General features: G+C 39.3%; 1 protein-coding gene across 1 annotated transcript; it reads left to right on the top strand.

Annotated features, from left to right (window-relative positions):
- The first annotated feature begins 2,273 nt into the window (after positions 1-2,273).
- Positions 2,274-8,126, top strand: RSL1D1 (ribosomal L1 domain containing 1). The gene is made up of 9 exons (XM_009886580.1): positions 2,274-2,330; positions 2,425-2,564; positions 3,214-3,352; positions 3,968-4,116; positions 4,277-4,378; positions 5,022-5,115; positions 5,203-5,331; positions 6,117-6,323; positions 7,782-8,126. The coding sequence occupies exons 1-9, from the start codon at positions 2,295-2,297 to the stop codon at positions 8,124-8,126; spliced, it is 1,341 nt and encodes a 446-aa protein (XP_009884882.1). The 5' UTR covers positions 2,274-2,294.
- Positions 8,127-13,639: the final 5,513 nt, after the last annotated feature.

Here is a 13,639-nt window from a genome sequence, read left to right as displayed (position 1 = left end):
TGCTCCATGAACACTACCAGCAGAATGAAAACATAAATCATTACATAAAGCAGCTTGCCAAGAGACTATGGTATTTGAATTCCTTTCTCTTTGTGCTGGCACACAGACAGAACAACAAATTTTGTTGGAAGACATCTGATGAGAAGGAATAAAGCCATAAATAGAAAGGCAAAGAGCAGGAAAAAATCTAGAGGACAAGAGTGAATGACTGAGACTCCTAATTTCATGTGTATTTAACCCCTGGTTATGCATAGCTGCATTATCCAGGTAGCAGCTTACCTCTGTGATGAACGCAGACATCCCAAAGCTGCCAGGGTGCACACAGCACTGTGAGAATGAGGCAAAAATAGTTCCAGGCTAGATCTGATGTCAAAACAATGCACTTACCCAGTGTGGAACTGGATGGAATAAGCATCCCACAACTAAGCTACTTCCATGTAGTCAGTCAATGCATTTCTAAACTGAAATGGAGATGCAGCAGTTCTGCCTTTACTATTCACACATAACGAAGAAATGGTTTGGCATGTGATAATCAGTGGTAACCTCAGCTCTAGTGACCTGGAAATAGTGGAGTCCAAGATGCTGAGAGGTGTGGGAGGAAGATGCATAGCAGACTTCAGTCCCTGGACTTCAGAAGAGAGACTTCGGTTTATTCAGAGAACCATTTGGCAGGATCCCATGGGAGGCAGCTCTGAAAGGCAAAGGAGCTGAGGAAAGCTGGCAGCAGGTCTTTAAGGACAATCCCCTCCAATCATAAATACAGTTCTTCCTGATACTCAGGAAAACAAGTACATCTATCACGAGACTGGCTTGGCTAAACAGAGAACTTAACAACAGCACTCCAGTGCAAAAAGACAGTAATAGAGGAGGTAAAATCAGGGATAGGCTGCAAAGAAGGAATCTAGAAACAGGCATGTAGGGATTGTCTTAAGAGAATAAAAACTCACCTGCAATTGAAATGGGCCATGATGTCACAGGCAACAAGAGTTTCTACTGCAACAGTTGCAGCAAAAAGCCAAACAAGGACATGTGGGATGGTTGTTGAGCAGGGCAAGTGATTTTGGGTCCAGTTGGGCTGCATTCAAGGATGTTGAGAGCTGGCTGAAATCTGACCAAGACACTGTCATCTTTGAAAGGAAATTGAAGGGGGGATCCCACTGACTGGAGAAAAGCAAATGTTACCCCACCTTCAGAAAACACCAAGAGGAAGATCTGGGAGCCACAGACCAGTCATGCTCACCTGGTCCCTGGGAAAATCGTGGAACAAGTCCTCTTGGAATATGCTTTTGGGCACATGAAGGAGGTGCTTGGGAACAATCAGCATGGAATGACCAACTGCAAATCATCCTCACCAACCTGATTACTTTCTATGACAAAATGACTAGCTTTGCAGATGAGAGGAAAGCATGGATGGCATTCACCTCAACTTTAGCACAGCTTTCAACAGCTTCCCACAATCTTCTTGTATCCTAAACATTGTTTTCTGGGCAGATGGCCAACTAGATGGCTAACAATTGGTTGGACAATGGGGCTCTGCGGGCAGAGATAATGGCATGTACTCTACCTGAAAGCAAATAACAAATGGAGTACTGCTGGCATTTATCCTCAGACATGTTCTATTCAATATTTTGATTAGTAACCTTCAGCATGGTGACATCAAGTTTGCAGATGACATCAGACCTGGGCACCAGTCAATACCCTCGAGGGCAGGGCTCACGTACAGAGGGACCTAGACAGGCTGGAGGGACTGGGCAACACAAACCTTTCCACACTCAACAAAGGCAAATGCAAATCTGAGTTAGGGAAGGAGCGGCCCTGTGTGACAAAGCAGGCTGCAGAAAGACTAGCTGGGGAGCAGCTCTGCTGGAAAGGACCCGGGGCACAGCAAGCCAAACACCTAAAACATGTTCCCTGGAGGCAAAGGTGGCCAGCAGCATCCCGAGCTGGACCATCAATTGATAAGAGGCGAGTACGACAAAACCCAGTTTTTCGCCGTGAGGACAGGCAGGCCTAGGAACGGGTCGCCCAGACAGGGTGCGCAGTGCCCATCGCTGGAGGCTGTAAAGCCCCGACCGGACACGGCCAGCAGGCCCGGCTGCAGGGGCAGGCTGGACGGAACGTCCCCGCCGCCCCCTGCCGAACCTGCCCTTGTCCCCTACGGCGGCGCCACCTCAGCAGACCGCGACGGGCGGGAGCCACGCCCCCTCCCGGCCCCGCCCCCGGATGTGCCCCGCCGTGCCCCGGAAGGCGGCGCTTGCGCAGGCGCGGCTGCTGCACGTGGCGCCAGCGGAGCTATGGCGATGGGGCCGGAGCAGCTGGAGCGTGCCCAGGTACTGCGGGGCGCCGGGCCGGGCCGGGCCGGGCCGGGCTAGGCTAGGCTAGGCTAACTCAACTCCGGTCGCCGCCACTGTCGTGCCGTTGCAGGGGAAGAAGGCGGTGGAGGCCCTCCTGGCTTTCGGCAGAAGCAAAGCCAAGGGAGACGCGCTGCTCCTCAACGAGAGCGAGAACGTCCACCTGCTGGTGACGGTGTGGAAGGTCCCGCGGGTGGCACAGGTCATCAGAATGTAAGAGATTCACCCTCGTCCGTGTAGTTACAGGGGTGGTTCATGTCCTTTGGCTGGGAAAGAGCACAGCGGGAGCCCTCGGGTCAGGCCGCTGCTCTGCCCCACCACGGGTGTCGCCGAGAGCTCGGCTGTGCCCGCTTCCCGCACGCAGCAGGCACTGGGTTTGTGGGTTGCCAATTAAAAGGTACGTGCCTTTCAGCTCTGAAGCTCAAGAAAAGAAATCAACGTCCTCTTTGTTTTAACCCACCACCAAATCATTAGAAGGACCCCTCCTTCTTTCTTCTGGTGCCCAAAACTGAATATGAGTTACAAGTTTTCTTTTAAACATCTTTTTACCTGGGCCACAAAGACCTGTCTGCTGGCTGAATGCAACCATGGTGTGAAGAGAGGAGAATGAATGGTCCTCCTCCTGCTCCCAGGACCCACGTGGTAACGACTCCTGGCAGAGGGGTTCAGCGGTATCTGCCTGGAGCCACGGTATATGATCGTTTAACTTTTACACTTCTGTGTGCTTTTAAAAGTATAGTTCCGTGGAGGCCGTTTAGTAGTTAACAAAGACCAGAATCTAGGTACATAGCTTCCCTGTGGTACTCATTAAAGGGTAATGATCTCTCTAGGCGGTACGTTCCATCTCGTATTCTTATTATAGACCACTGCCCCATGGCATTCGACCAGAAACAGCTGAGGTTTGCCTGTTCACAAAGGATGAACCGAACTTATCAGCGGAACAGACTGAGAATCTGTACAGGAAACTTCTAATCCAGAACGGGATCAAAAGTGTTAGCCAGGTAGGAGCTATATGATGGTTTAGTACAGTACTGCCATTTCTTTTCCTCTTGTACTAATGAAAGCAGAAAGTAGTTGTTTTCTGCTGTTGAATCTCAATGATTCTAAGCTACTGATCTCTAGTAGGATATTTCTGACTATTCAAACTATAGTTTTTCTAAACTTCAAAATTTACTCAGAATAATTTCTTCGATTTGAAGCAGGATTTTTAGCCATCGGATGTAATTGCTAGATAAATGCTCAATATTTAGTTTGAGTAAGCAACTGGAAAAACTCACAATGTAAAAGACTATTTGAGTTCTCTGCAGCTGGATTGGATTGTTTACACTACTAGTAATAAAACTAGAAAATAGTTTTCTTGTTGTATTTAACCTTGATTTAGATGTTACCTTGTAGTCGAGTTCTTTTTGACGATTCGCAGTTACTATGCCTGAGATCCAAATTGTTTGATTCTTAAAACAAAAAATACCGTATCCTTTTTCTATCGATTGTCTTCAGCATTCTAAAACAATGCACTATGATAGACTATTAGTTCTGCAGTTAATTCTGTGCAGTTCTCAGAAGTGTTCTAGTCTGTGTTTTCAGCGGTGGGGACTAAACTGTTACTTGCATTGCAGATCATCTCATACAAAACTCTCAAAAAAGAGTATAAACTATTTGAAGCAAAGCGTCGCCTTCTGAACAGGTTCGATCTCTTTCTGTCTGATGACCGGATTAGAAGGCTCTTGCCCTCACATCTAGGAAAACACTTTTATGAAAGGAAAAAGTACGTCTTTAAATTCTGTCTATCCATTTTGCATTATCTTTTTTAAGATTAGGTTCTTAGTAAAGTTTTGGTTGGTTAGGGGTTTGGGGGGTAGTGGGTTTGGGTTTGGGGTTTTTGTAGTGTTTTGGGTTTTTTTTAATTCCCCTTCTTTCTTTTTTAGGGCACCTTTGTCTGTAAATCTGAAAGCCAAAAATCTTGCTAAGGAACTGCAAAAACACATCCAGGGAACTACACTCCCAGTTACCAACAAAGGGTGCTGTTAGTAAGTATGAGTAGGTTAATACTTCCCTTGAAGGACAGTTGTACCTTAACTGTAGGAATTTTAAATGAGTTATTTTTATTCCTTTGATATGTGAATAAAAGAGGTTAAGGGTCATCATTCCAGATGTGGGCTATTTTGAACTTAACCTATATGAAGAAATCCGTAGTTCTACTTAATAACAAGGTATTAAGTTCTACTTAATAACAAGTTTTACTGTAAAGTTTTACTTTTTGTCCTCTTTTTTTGTACTCTTTTTCCTTATACCTAAGGAATTTCTAGGCAACTGTCACTATCAAGCAGCAAGTACAACCTTAGAAAAATACTTCTGTTAAATTAGATAAAAACTACTTCCAAAACATTCTATGATTGTAAGACTTTTTTCATTTATTGTTCATCTAAAATGATCTCAACTGGCTCAGTAATACAAGGCAGAATTTGCATATCCAAATATGGAAAGGTTGATACAGGTAAACCTATTCTGACTGTTATTACAAAATACTTCTGCATTAGCCAGCTATCTGTTATGAAAGTCAAGATAATTGCAGATAAGTGGGCTTTTTTCATTTCTGGGTATGCCTAAGAACAAGTAACTTGAAGGATATTTATTTGCCGACATATAAATATTACTCTTTTCTTCTTTTAGTACAGCACGTATAGGTCACACTGGAATGAAAGCCGATGAGATACTAGATAATGTCATTGCAGCAGCTGAGGTGATTGCTAAGAAGTTACCAAAGGTACTGCTGATTGACTGCATTAAAGCAAGCCGGTTCATAGTTCAGCCTTTTTATTTTTACATAACATACTGGTTTTTGTTGTTGCAGAATTGGAAAAATGTAAAAATTCTTCACCTCAAAACACTTAAATCAGTTGCACTTCCGATTTTTACTGCAAATATCTCCAACTTGGATGAGCTTGACAGACAGCCATCTCTCAAAAAAAAGGAAGTAAAGGTAAAAAAAAAAAAGAATTTTTCAAACTTCTCCTAAAACCAAATAGGAATGACTAGTTCTATGGCTTCCTTTTGTGCTTTATAGTATCTGATATGTTGGATTTAAATGTTTTAGCAGGTGATCCCAGGTGCTTGTGGCTACAAATAGGTTAGGTGCTCTTCACTCTGAGTGCTTCATGTATTCAGCAACACTAACAAAATCATGGAAACTCACTTATTTCCAGTTTACTTTTTACAACCTATCAGGAAGTTATTTCTAGTCCTAAACTGTAGGGAGCTAAGACTGATTCTTAGAACTTTTGCTGCTACTGTTTATTCATATTTGCGTTCTAAAAATACACTCATTAACATATAGGTATACAGACTATGCATCCGTTATTTATTTACTAATAAGTGGCATATGAATAATTCACAAGCTCATATATTTGTATATATGAAGGGAGGCTCACCTACTCTTTTTTTAAACAAAAATATTAGCTAATCCTTTGTACCGAGTTCTGCTTATTATGTTATTTTGTCTAAAATAAATTTGGAGCATACATATTCAACTTAAAGACTGTAATCTTGGCACTATTATCATTTACTTATGAGTTGTTTATAATTAACTTCTGAAAGTAATGCATTTTTTTCATATTTTACATATGGTTGACTAGTCCAGGTCTATTAAACAACAATATTTAAATTACTGTTGCTAGACTGTCTTATTTTTCACCATATTTAAACAATTATTATACATTTAGAACTGCTATAGGGATTTGTCTGAGATGTACTTCCAATTAATTCTAGAAGGAAAAGAAGAAGAAACCAAAGAAGGCACCTAAAAAACCAAATGCAAGTCAAGTCACTTTGACAACTGAAATTAATGCTGCTGCTGCTACCAAGGAACTGGCGATAAAAGAAAAAGTAGTAGTCCAAGAACCAGGTGATCATGATGACGAAGAAGAAATTCCACAACTGGTGCCTATGCAAACAACCATCTTAGCTGAGCTGAAGGTAATTGTTGAATAATATTGAGAAACTCACATTTTGGTTAAAACTGAAGATTTTGAACTGTTTAAGTTGTTCACTGCTCCTTAGGGAACAGTAAGTGTAAATACACTAAAAGCAAACTGTTGGTTTTTTTTTTTCTAATATATCATAAAGCAAGAGTTTAGTGTATGTGGGAGGTGCCTTGGGAAGATGGTTTGGTTTGGTTTTTTTTATTTTTTTGGTTAACCCCTCTTACAGACAAAGGATGCCAGGGGTTATTGTCCTTTTATGTATTTTTCTGAATAGCAGCAATTTTGCCTAGGTTGAATAACAAGCCTGAAGTCAGAAGAAAGGGTAAATGACTGAGAAACAGCTTAATACTTAATACATAATAAATTTTTTAATTCAAGATTTCTTGTAAAATTAAATTTTGATGTATCATTTTCTGCCTGGAGTGCAAAACTTGAGGAAAAACAAACAACATCTAGGATAGTAATATGCAACATTAACAATCACATGACGCAAATTGAGACCTAGCAGCTTGCATGAAATACTGTACAGACTTCTTGTTGCCAGTATTGGAGATCACAGAATGGTCAGGGTTGGAAGGGACCTCTGGAGATCATCTAGTCCAACACCAAATGATGTGGATCATGTCATTAATGTGTCTGCAAAACAACCAGACTGATAATACTGACATCTAGCAAATATCTAGGAAAGATATTTGGATGGATAAAACAATAACACTTAAAGATAAAACTTAATTATACTGCATTCATGATTGGAGCATATCCTTAAACTCCTAACGATGTACCTCTTCAGGGATGCCCAAACTAAAACTATGATTATGGGCAGGCCCACCAAAAAAACTCATACAGCTTGCTTCAAGCTGCTTTTCTCTAACAGGTCTAGATTAGCTCATGTGATGTGATTGCCAGAGTCCTGTTTCCAGAGACCCGCAACAGATATAGATAAAGTTGGGTTGTATGAATTGTTCTCGTGACAGCAGCCTTCTCTCATGAGGGTCATGTGGGAATATGTGATGAATTCTAGGGAATACCAGGCCTAGTGCACAGGTAAGAGTGTAGTCCAATTGTGTGTGTACAGCTGGACTTCCAAGAGAGCTGATCTCTAGTCAATCTATTAAGCCTGGAAATGCGGCAAGCAGAGGACTGTGGTTTAAAGCTCTGCCAGCAGAGGACAGTGACTTTACTGGTCAAAAGGATCCTCACATCTGTTAAGTCTATTTACTTTCTTACTATTTTGTTGTTTTTTCATTATCACTAAATCATTTTCATGATTTAGTTCTGTGTTTGATCTTTTGCTTCCCGACTGAAATGTGAACAGATTATTTGGGCTAGGGCACAGTTCAGTCAATATAAAGCATTTGTCATTTATAACAGTTTTCATTCATCCTTCTTGAAAAGCAGTAGAGATATTTCTTAGGTGGAAGGGTAATTTTTTTGTGTGTCTTAAATACAGAAAATGGAACCAAGTCCAGAAAAAGGTGGCAACCTGGGCAAGAAAACTAAAACACCCCTCGGTAAGAGAAAGAAACAGCCTTTAGCTCCGGAGACTCCAAAAACAGAAGATAAAATTACAGAAGAGCGTGCAGACTTGCAGACATCACCAAAACAGAAAAAATCCAAGCAGCTCAGCGTGCCCAAGGAAGCAATAAAAGAAAAAGAGATGAAAAAGACTCCTAAAAAGCCTGAAGCAAAGTCTTTTGCAACACCTAAAGCTGGCAAATCAATACAGTCAGCCAAGAAGTCTTCAAAAACACCAAAGCAAGCACCCAAGAAAGTGCGCAGGCCAGAGTCAGCATGAATGTTGTCTGTTGTAACACATTTTATATAGTCACTCAGTGTCTTTTTAGTAAACAAATACATTGATGAAGTAAAATACCTTCTTAATATATCCAAAGAGCTTTTTTCACTGAGACCTGCAATGATTGATTTGTGTTTCCTTCTAACTGATGAGCTGGAACAAATAAACTCACAATCTTAATTGGCTCTATTTCTTACCTTTTATCTTTTCGTGACCTAAACTAAAGTGTCAAATGGCAGGGAAGGGACTATTACAGAAGAGACACAAAGAAATACTGCATAAGTGACATCTCCCTGAAGCATACCTTAGTACTGGAACAGACAAGGGCTGAAGCATGCACACCAAGAGCAGCAATCTGTTTAACATGTGATTTAAAATGTGAAATAGCTGCTACCATTTTTTCTTAAATTGTTCAATATAATAGAAACGGGTTGACATCTATTGATCTTACTCGAGATACTTTATTTAGCCTGATAACAAGCCAAACTTAATGTAATTTTTAGCTATTTTTACCTAGGGTATTTGTGTGTTTTAAGGGGAAGGAGGGAAAAGCACTGACAATTTTATCATTGTATGCTTTGACCATTTATACCTTATGACATCAAGAAAAATCTCCTTACCATCACTTTCGGGCTTTATTTCTGCTACCAGAAAAATAGAGGGTATCCCTGCATTCTGGTCACAATACTTCTGTTTCTTCCATCTGAAAAACACCAAAGCCTGTTTGAATTTCAAGTGTGCTGGCTAGGTGAACCAGTCCTACATAGGCATGTAGAATATATACTGCAGAACTGAAAGTTTATATATTTGAAATTTTACAGAATAACCAAATGGCTGCTCTCTGTATGATTACTTCACATCCTTCTCAGTGTGAAAATACAAAGCATATCTGTGATGAAAAGTCCTAGTAAAAATCTTTATTAGCAGTATTTTACTCAAATCCAAATAGGAAGAAGGTCAACAAAGACAAGAAGATAAATCAAACAGTATGTAACCAGCTTAATTTTGCAGAGTTCAAAAAAACCTATCCCATCTCCTGTTTAGGATATTGCATATCAATAGATTAACTACCTAGAAAGTAATTGGGTAAGTGGTAAAAGAATATGAAAAGATTCTGGTTGATCCATGGTTTCAACTTTCTGTAGCCCACGACCTCTTGTTCTAGTCTACCATAAACATTTTCTAATCGAGAAACAAATTAATCTTAGCCAAAAAAACCCAAGTCTGACTCAATGATCCCAGTTAGATCCATGCTAACAAAAAGATCTGATCTTGTCCAAAACCAATCCCATCGCTTTCTAGTCTGGGCTGCAAAATACTACTTTGCTTCCATAATGGAGAACTAAGAGAATAGATACAGAACTTTTCTTTCTGGAAATGTGCTTTTGCATTTAATTGTTTATGTTAACATGTTTCTTAATTTATAGATGTGCAGAAAATGATGAAATTAAGATAATAACTTCTGTATGAGTAATTGATAGTGACCCATACTAGCTTGTAGGTGCTAGAAAAATACATCCTTCACATTGAAATATTAACAAGTACTGCCTTGAAATTCTGCAGCACCTTAAGCCAATCTACGTTGTGACCGCAGTAGCTAGTATTGCCTTTTCTTTGATAGCAGCACTGGAATTCATACAGCTAGTTAAGACATGTAAAGCATCTGATTGACATGGCTACAAACTAATCCATTGCCGAAAAGTATATATATAGAGATATATAAAATATACTGTATAGAAGAATTTGTTCCTTCTATGTTGTAGGCTATCCAGGAAAATAAGACAGTTAAATAAGATGTAACACTAGTGATGTGATTTGTAGTTTTCCTATAAGAAATGTACTCTTTTATTAAACATATATATTTAGAATTTAGAAAATCATTGGTTAATAATTTGACATAGCTATCGCAGATCTTCACTTGGAGACATTTGCAGTAGTCACCCTTGCTCAGAAGCAGTAAGTTACTATTGTTGCAAGGAGGTACATTTCTCAACTTCTCAGCAGACTGTATGTATTGAAGATCGGTGTTGAATGATGGAGTTAAATCTGTTATGTTTATTCAGAAAACTATTTCTTAGTTATGTTTTTCTTGCTTGTTTAAAAGCCCTGGGAAAACCTGTCACTTTACTAATCAAGAAAGGAGGAAATATGAAAAACTAACATTCATTCAAGTTAAAACTGCCTATTGCTGGTGCATTACAGAAACAAATCAGGTGTAAACCACAATTGTTTTCAATTAACTAATTTCAACTGGCAAGCTGCAAGGACAAAATCACCACTTCACTTCCTTAGTATAAATGCTCTTGTAACAAAGATAACTGAATTTTCTATGCTGGCAGAAGCAGCTAAGGTAGAAGATGCCTCCTTGAGGGCTGAGCTGGTTTAGCTGTGCAAGGCACATCAGTGAGTATTAAGTTCGGTCTTACATGAATGGCTAGTGTGCACTAGTCACCTCTGAGCCTTTGTGAGGACATTTCTGGGAATGACCATCAAGACACTAAAGCAAATCTGGTATGTTTATGTATAAATTCTTATAGATGAACCATTTTTATACCTGCAATATTTATTCTGACTGACTTTGGAAATAGAAGGTGAAAGGTTTAATAGACATGAATAATTATTAAAGTACTATATCCTTGACCTTGTGATCTTTATTTTATTTAAAAATTGAAAGTGGAAATAACAGAGGAATGAACTATAAAAGCCATTTATGGTATGGCAAGTAAAATCATCAGTCTTACAATAAACCTGTATTACCACAAGTTCTATCAGGGCCCCTTAATTCTGAATTTAGAAAGGAGACTCTGGTTAAATTCTTGCTCAACATTTTCAATAGTACTATTTGTCCTTAGCTAAGGTTCTGGGTTTTGTTTGTAGAAAAATTTGTTAACTTCTTCTCGAGTGTAGAATAATAGTATTTTAAAATATGAAATTGTCAAGACATATCTAAGCTCTTGAAGCACTTCAAGAAATACAGACAGTGCTTTCTTTACATAGCTCGTGCATTAAGGGTTTTGTGGAGACTGGGTAATATCTAAAACTTTTTTTGTGTATCATTAATGTGAGTGAGTTCATGTCCTTTTTAGAAGTACTGAAAGTAGCGTGGCCGTATGGAGGCTAGAAGGGAAAAGGAAGTCGGTAACTTTCAAAATATCAACATTCTAATTAAAAAAAAAAAAAAGTAGTATTCTGGTTTATTATTAAAATTTGCTACAGGAGTTAAAACTAAACTATTAATTAGATTAAGGACAAGCTTCTGTGAGGAGTCTTAGCTTTCATTTGAAAGGTTTAAAATAGAAATACTACCAAAATATTTTCTCTAATAGCACACAGTGTGACTGTTTTTACTAGAATTGATTCTATATTGCTCACTTGTTCTCCATATTTGTACGAAAGTGGGAACTAACTTAGGTTGCTCATAGAAATAAACTGGAGTCAGGAAGCAAGTCTTTCAAAAGACTGCAGTAAGTATTAGAAACTAAAACTACAGTGAAACAACTAGTGCAGCTACGTCACAACTTATTACTCTACTGAAGCCAAAGTGCCTTTCCCCCCCAACAAGTCTGCTGAACTAGTCTTTTTGCAAGAGACGAAAAACTACATTAACTTCTACTCTGATTCATATGGCTGGTTGCTTTTTTTAAAAAAGAATCAAATGGAGATATATTCAGTGTGTTAGTAACTTCAACAGTGTCATGTTTCTTGCTGAAAATTAATTTCCATGGACAAATAAATAGGGAAGAAAAATACCATCTGTCTAGAAAAAACAGACTAGTTTATGCCTGTAGTTGATCTGTAAGCCTTCTGCCATGCTTCTAGAAATCACTGTATTTGTATGCATGTTTCCTAGGACCAGAGTGATAATGTAACTTTCAGATTGGCCCCTAACTTCAGCATTACTGGGAAGAATAACAGCTAATAACAAAGCAAATACCTGAATACAATCAAACCAAAGTCATAGCAGAAGGGATGCAGAGAAGATAATAAAAACTTGTTCACAAACTCATTGTGTAGGAGTTAATCGCATCTTGGGCCCTAGGGGGACGCAAGTTTGGTGCACGAAGTAAGAACGCCACAGGGCTAGAACTATGACTTAAATAGCTCTTTTTCAAAAAAATCTGAGTTAAGATTATTAGTACTGATTTCTGTTTAAAATTCCCTTAGTATTTGTTATTCTATTGTAGTTAGATCTGCCTTCTCACCCTATCAATCTTCAGATTAAGCAAAATGGTGATTATTTCTTTTAGGGTTGTATCTGATTATTAGAATTCCTACTGCCATCATGCTAAACATGTAATCCTAAAATTAGCTTGATTTCTAAGAGCTATTCTGATTCTAATGGAATAAACCTCCCGAGACTAAGGTATATGAACCTCACTCAAACTTGGATAACTGGTATGTTATCATCTTTCTCTCACACTTTTGAGAGGGATGAAAGTTAGGCAGAAGTCAAACCATAGGTGTTTTACTGAAGCTGTGTTTGAACTTTAAAATCCAAAAGATACTTGAAAATAATGAGGAAGAATAGTAGTATAGGCTTTTTGGTACTATAATTCTTCTCAAGGCAGAAGTAATATTAGGTGCCAAAGTGAAAGATATTTTATTGTTGAAGTACTTAGAGCAATTTTAACTTTTTTCTTTTTAAGAGAATTTCAACTTGTCATTTCCTAAGGATGTCTTTTATGGAATAATGCCAGTAACACAGGCAATCACCAATGAAGAATTGGCTTTTTGTAGTCTTGATTCTCAATGTTCATCAAGAGCAATGATAAGTGAGCCAAGTGCTATGATAGGAATTGAGTTTGTAGTCTTATTATAGCACACCAATGGCACTCATTGTCATCAGAGGAAGTCTTCCCCAATGGCATCGTTCTTGGCACACCGTACTTCCACAAACATGTGGAAGCTGCCTATGCTCTTAGGCCTGTCAGATTTCCCATTGGCTTGATATTTCTAGTTACTAGAACTGTGTGCCTTACCCATCATTAAACAAACTGTTAGATATGAGGGCCTTGTGTGAGCATGTGCAAGAGAGCCTACAGCTGAATATAGTTCTTGTGCTTGAGGGCTTGGGAGTGTTAAGGGATGTACCAGGTCATTCACACAAGAGTGAACTGAAGTATGTATCTTTTGCATAACTGTTTTGCTTGCTGGATTTTTCATCTTGCATTCACAACTTGTTTCCTGCTTGTTAAGCTGAGGTAGTATTCTAACTACTCTTTTTAATCCAACCTCAAACACGTAGTCAAAGTAGTCTATGTGACTTTGCAGGTGCACATTATTACCATCTTGCCAATCTCTGCTGCCTGCTAATGGCTGCTGCCCCTTGCAAGTGCAGAGGTCTGCAACATGTGCATTCATCTCAAGACCACCTTTGAAGCACCTCCTTTTAGGGTGTCTGAGCAAAGTAAGGCAAACACCTTACCCCCTTCACAAGGTGATGCTGCCTCAACTGGAAACAGCTGAGCGGGTCCAGCGGTGTCTGCCTCGCGCTGGCCGACACGAGGAAACGG

The sequence above is a fragment of the Charadrius vociferus genome, unplaced genomic scaffold, assembly GCF_000708025.1.
Source record: "Charadrius vociferus isolate BGI_N301 unplaced genomic scaffold, ASM70802v2 scaffold46, whole genome shotgun sequence".
In the NCBI taxonomy this organism is placed as follows: domain Eukaryota; kingdom Metazoa; phylum Chordata; class Aves; order Charadriiformes; family Charadriidae; genus Charadrius; species Charadrius vociferus.
Note: the sequence above shows the minus strand (reverse complement) of the source record. Positions and strands in the feature narration are given on the sequence as shown.

Bases quoted from the DNA above. Each gene is read 5' to 3' on its own strand.
- RSL1D1 (XM_009886580.1), top strand. From the start codon at position 2,295: ATGGCGATGGGGCCGGAGCAGCTGGAGCGTGCCCAG. The intron at 2,331-2,424 runs GTACTGCGGGGC...GTGCCGTTGCAG, and splicing joins AGCAGCTGGAGCGTGCCCAG to GGGAAGAAGGCGGTGGAGGC. The intron at 4,117-4,276 runs GTACGTCTTTAA...TTTCTTTTTTAG, and splicing joins CACTTTTATGAAAGGAAAAA to GGCACCTTTGTCTGTAAATC.